At 50.7% G+C, this 5,515-nt stretch overlaps 3 protein-coding genes across 3 annotated transcripts; all 3 read right to left on the minus strand.

Moving 5' to 3' along the window:
• Positions 1–643: 643 nt before the first annotated feature.
• LOC105281487 lies at positions 644–1,084 on the minus strand. The gene has a single exon (XM_011342739.1). It carries the CDS (start codon positions 1,082–1,084, stop codon positions 644–646), a length of 441 nt encoding a protein of 146 aa, XP_011341041.1.
• Positions 1,085–3,546: 2,462 nt separating this feature from the next.
• Positions 3,547–4,338, minus strand: LOC105281486. Its single transcript, XM_011342738.1, has one exon. It carries the CDS (start codon positions 4,336–4,338, stop codon positions 3,547–3,549), a length of 792 nt encoding a protein of 263 aa, XP_011341040.1.
• Positions 4,339–4,374: 36 nt separating this feature from the next.
• Positions 4,375–4,872, minus strand: LOC105281485. Its single transcript, XM_011342737.1, has one exon. The coding sequence runs from the start codon at positions 4,870–4,872 to the stop codon at positions 4,375–4,377; it is 498 nt and encodes a 165-aa protein (XP_011341039.1).
• Positions 4,873–5,515: the final 643 nt, after the last annotated feature.

Here is a 5,515-nt window from a genome sequence, read left to right on the forward strand (position 1 = left end):
TTGTTGAATATGCAAGCAGCTATGTATGCAGCAATTTCTACTATAATAGCACCACTGTGCATTGTTGTTGAGGCTATTTTCCAAATTATATTATTAAAACTTTCATTGCTGTTGCCTAAACAGGCTACAGCGGGACAATACAATACCGTTATACCGAAGAACACAAAAAACCTAGACACGAAACCGAAGGGACGGGCCGTGGTCCAACCACAACATCTCAGCGATGCGCCAACAATGTACTGTCAAGGCAATAACTTCGTCATTTTTTGGAATTTTGACCTGAAATTTGCACAAGACATTCTCGAAATATTAAACATTATGAATATGTAAAAATCCAAAAATCGATTTTTTTGACCCTCCTAGGTGTATATGCCTCCTTAACCTTTTTTTTATACCCTCCATTCACCGCTCAAGGGAGTCCCGGAACCAAAGCGCGCAATACTTCGGAACCCCCCACCGGTACCGCACCCCCGGCTAAATCGGATGGCTTTGCGCCTTCGTCCCCCTGTGGGCCCCCGTGCCCCCAGGAAGTTCAGCGACCACCCCTCCCCAAACCGGACTGCGCACGTCCAAATTGAATTTAGAAAATTCCCGTCTGGTGCCCGGCAGCGTGCCCCGAGCCTAACTAGTAGGACTAGTAGGACTAATCTGAAGTCAAAACCTCCGAAGGCTGCGAAGCCAACAACAGCCGCTCAAACTGCCGGCCGTCCTTCCGCAACATCACGATCGTCGACACCGTGTCTGACAACCGTGCCCACTCCACTTCGCTCTGCAACATCCGGCGAACGAGGGCCTGATCCCCGGCCAGGTCTCGCTCGGAAGTTGGTGGCAGGTCGCCCCTGTAAGCACTCCAAACATAACAGTTGAAAACCGCGTGCGTAGGAGTCTCGATAGGCACCCCGCAATAAGGGCATTCCGCCCCCGGAACCTTGCCAATCCTGTGAAGGAAGGCATTGAAGCACTCGTGGCCTGTAAAAAACTGCGTGAGAAAATAATTGAGGCGACCGAACAAGCGGTCCAACCAAACGTCAAATATAGGCAACAACAGCTCACGACATCGACGACCGGGATCAACAATGATCATCCGCCCAAGGTACTTCTTCTATCGCTCACGAAGGCGATCCAACGCCCGGCTCCGAATGAGGGCCTTGATGGCTGCGTCCAGGGGACAGGTCGCGTAGGCCGTACTGCGCACCACCCGAAGCTGCTGGTAACTCCAAGAGCGCACATCCGCCAGCACGTCCACCGGCGGAATCCACGCCAACATTCCCGCCGCGGTACTGGACACCGTACGGTACCCGGACACCACGCGCAAACACAACCGCCGCACAGTGGGAAAAAAGGCACACTTTTTGGACAAAAATCGCTGTACGGTGTAATTTTTAACCGATTTTAATGTTTTTTTTTTAATGTACTCGTTATAAATTGCTCTACAATCGTATCGTGCCCGTTTTTTTAATTAGAGCGTTTTATTCAAAATGGCGCAATCCCAAGTTATCAGAAGTATAGAAACTGTAAGATATTGAATATTTTTGTAACAAATTAAACTACATACGGGTTTAATATTACGATATCGGACGTGTCAGAATTGTTTGTATAGTTTTTATTGTTTTTGTATGTAAATATATATTTAAAAAATTTTTTAAATATTTTTTATAAACACTTTTGTAACTTTTATATCACTTAATTAATAAATCTTTAGCCTTAGGAGATAAATCTTTTGGTTTTTTCTCTTGTTTAATTCTCAAACTACTAATTAAAGGATCTGACGAAAGTAGCAAGTAATGCATGATATCTTCGTTAGTAGAATTTCGTGACTTCATCCTACTGTGTTAGGCACGAGCTTTTCTAAAACTTTTATTGCTTGCCTCTTGCGCTTCTTCCGAGAGGCAACCGATTGGCAAACCGAAATGTTTAATTATATTACTACCGTGTATTAAAACTTTATGTATAGGCGGAATATTGTCCAGTCAGCAATAAAATTTTTAGAAAAGCTCGTGCCTAACACAGTAGGATGAAGTCACGAAATTCTACTAATGAAGATATCATGCATTACTTGCTACTTTCGTCAGATCATTTAATTAGTAGTTTGAGAATTAAACAAGAGAAAAAACCAAAAGATTTATCTCCTGAGGCTAAAGATTTATTAATTAAGTGATATAAAAGTTACAAAAGTGTTTATAAAAAATATTTAAAAAATTTTTTAAATATATATTTACATACAAAAACAATAAAAACTATACAAACAATTCTGACACGTCCGATATCTTAATATTAAACCCGTATATAGTTTAATTTGTTACAAAACTATTCAATATCTTACAGTTTCTATACTTCTGATAACTTGGGATTGCGTCATTTTGAATAAAACGCTCTAATTAAAAAAACGGGCACGATACGATTGTAGAGCAATTTATAACGAGTACATTAAAAAAAACATTAAAATCGGTTAAAAATTACACCGTACAGCGATTTTTGTCCAAAAAGTGTGCCTTTTTTCCCACTGTGCGCCGGGTACACTCGAGTCATGAGGAGCAACACCTTACGGGGCACGCCCTCGCGTGCCCATACCGGCGCACCATAAGGTAAGACCGAAAGCACGGTATACGCGTACAGTCTACGCTTCTCCTCCACCGGTCCACGGAGGTTCGGCATCAATCGCGCCAAGGCCGCGCACATCCGGTCCGCCTTTGCCGATACGTATTCCGCGTGCGGAACGAACAACTTGGCGTCCAACAGGACACCCAAGTACTTGAACGAATCACTCACCAACACCACGACCCCCCCTCCCCCAACGGGCACACCACGGTCGCGAATATAGCCGGACGACCGACCAAAAACAACGACCTCCGTCTTCTCCACCGCAACATGGAGTCCCACCACGGATGTTCCGCACAACGAGTTGAAGCATCAAACCCGACTCAACACCTCGCGTTCGTCGCTACCACCGAGGACACCCGTATCATCGGCAAAGCCGGACAAAAACGCACCCCGAGGCAAAGCCAAACACAACATCTGATTATACGCCAGGAGCCACAAAAGCGGGCCCAAAACAGACCCCTGGGGGACACCACACTCGACGCGATGAGAAACCACGGTACCGTCATCAAGAACTGCGTAAACCCACCTATCACGCAAATAATCGCGAATAATACGAACCAAATACCGCGGGCACTGCCACGCCTGAAGCGCCGTCAAAATAACGTCCCACGGCAACGTATTGAACGCATTACGGATATCGAGAGAAATCCCGAGGCAAACATGACCCTACCGAGTAAAGGACTCGATCAACTCCCGCACGTACAACAACGCGTCACAATTGGACCGGTTGATACAGAAACCGTATTGATGGGGACTCAAGCCACCCCTACGACGCACGTGCTCAATAAGACGAAGGGTGAGGATGCGCTCATACAGCTTGCCCGCCTCATTAAGAAGGCAAATCGAGCGATACGATCCGGGTTCGGCATCCGGCTTACCGGGCTTTTTCAAAAGGACGACCCGCGTCGTCTTCCAGCAAGCGGGAAACTGCTCAGAGAGGATGCACTAGTTAATGACCGATAAAATCATATTCAGCGCCGACTGCAGTATCTTGCGCCAGATCAAACCAGGCGTCCCGTCGGGGCCCGGGGCGGTAGCCTGCGTGCCTAGTTTGCGCAAAACGCGCGTGACCTCAAGCTCCGTAACCTCGTGAGGCAAGTCCCAAAGATCGGGGGCAGTGACCGCGGGGGCCACCGCGTCCATGACAAATGGCGCCACAGTCGGAGCCGGTGGAAACAGGTGAGCGATAATAACGCTCACGTCAGAGACCGGCAACACATCCAGCGGGTTAGTCCCACGCGGGCTCAAGCGCTTCAAGACCGTGCGATACGGACGACCCCAAGGGTCCTGGTTAACCTGCTCGAGCAAAGCGGCCCAGGCCTGTTGTTGCGCCTTCGAAATCTGCGCACGGTAATCACGGCGAGCCTGCGTGTAAGCCTCTCGAAGCATCGCAACGCGGTCCGCGTCGGGTTTGCGGCGAGCGCGCGTATATCGGCGACGCGCCGCATTAGCCGCCTTACGGGCGTCCGTCCACCAGAAGACGCTCGGACGATCATTGCCCGGTCGAACACGGGGCATCACGACGTCGCAAAGGTCCACCACACGCTGAACGAGGTCTACGGCCCGTTCCTCCAAGGGTAACGTCGCAGCGGGCACCGACGTGGCCCACGATGCGAATTCCAGCACCGTGGCCATCTTCTCGGGATCCAATTTCTTGAGGACCCAACGAGGCTCCTGGACGGTAAAAGCGCGACGACTACGAGCCTCATGCCGATGCTGAACGCGAAAAGATATCATCCGATGATCGGATAGAGACTCCTCGTCCAAAAGTGCTCACGCCGACACAGCTGGAAGAACCGCCGAAGAACCCCACGTAACATCGACGAGGGACCGACCCTGAGGGCGAACAACGGTGGGCGCATGTCCCACGTTGAGCAACTGGAGCGAAAGCGCCGCCGCCCAATTGCCAAGGCACACTCCACGAGCCGTTGTGAGGGAGTCACCCCACTCCGAACAACGCGCATTAAAATTGCCCGCGACAACGAGCGCGGAACCAACGTGAGGACGAATGCAAGCGTCCAAAAACGACAAAAAACGCTCGAAAGCCCGCAGGCTCCTATTGGGCGAAAAATAACAACTAACGAACACGACAGGTCCCACCTGAACCGAGACAAAGCCTTCCCCGCGAGAAAGAATCTGCCACGAACGAGGAGCAGCCGAACCGCGCTGAAAAACCGCGCACGTGCCATCGTCACTCACGGCCCACACGCCCGCACCGTCGGTACGATAGGGCTCCGAAAACAACGCGACGGACATCCGTCGCTCCACCATAGCGCTGCATGAATTGCAGTGCCAAATCCTGAGCCGCCTTCGCGTGGTTACAGTTGAATTGTAATATATCCATCAACGATGTGGACGAGCGCCATCCGGTGGGCCGACCCTCCGCTCAGCCCCCGCACGGCCAACTTGCTCCTGTTGGCACAGCGCGCTCCCGATACGATGTTCAGCCGGACGACCAGCTGCCTCACACAAAATGCAACGGGGCGTTGCGACACAATTCGTCGAACGATGACCGGGCTCGCTACAACGGTAGCAAAGAGTGGTACGATCGGTGTTAGTGCACCCCTGCGCCACATGGCCTACCTCCAGGCACCGGTAGCAACGAAGGGGCTTGGCCTGCATCAATTCGACGCGGACGTACATCCATCCGAGTTTGATCTTGCGTTGATTGGCCACCTTAATGGCCACAGCAAGAGGGCATTGGGCCCACACGATACCAAGACGATTACACATAGGTCGAATTTGGCCCACGCGCACATTAGGCCGAGCGCAGTCGCCAAGTTCGGCAACAACGGCTGCCACCTTTTCTGGTAACCGAATCATCCAGGCCAACAAAGCGCAATTCGGCCATCTTTACCGGGCGAGTAACCTTCGCCCCGTCGCGCAACATATCGCGCAACCGCGACGCCAAAGC

The sequence above is a fragment of the Ooceraea biroi genome, chromosome 13 (genome assembly GCF_003672135.1).
Source record: "Ooceraea biroi isolate clonal line C1 chromosome 13, Obir_v5.4, whole genome shotgun sequence".
In the NCBI taxonomy this organism is placed as follows: domain Eukaryota; kingdom Metazoa; phylum Arthropoda; class Insecta; order Hymenoptera; family Formicidae; genus Ooceraea; species Ooceraea biroi.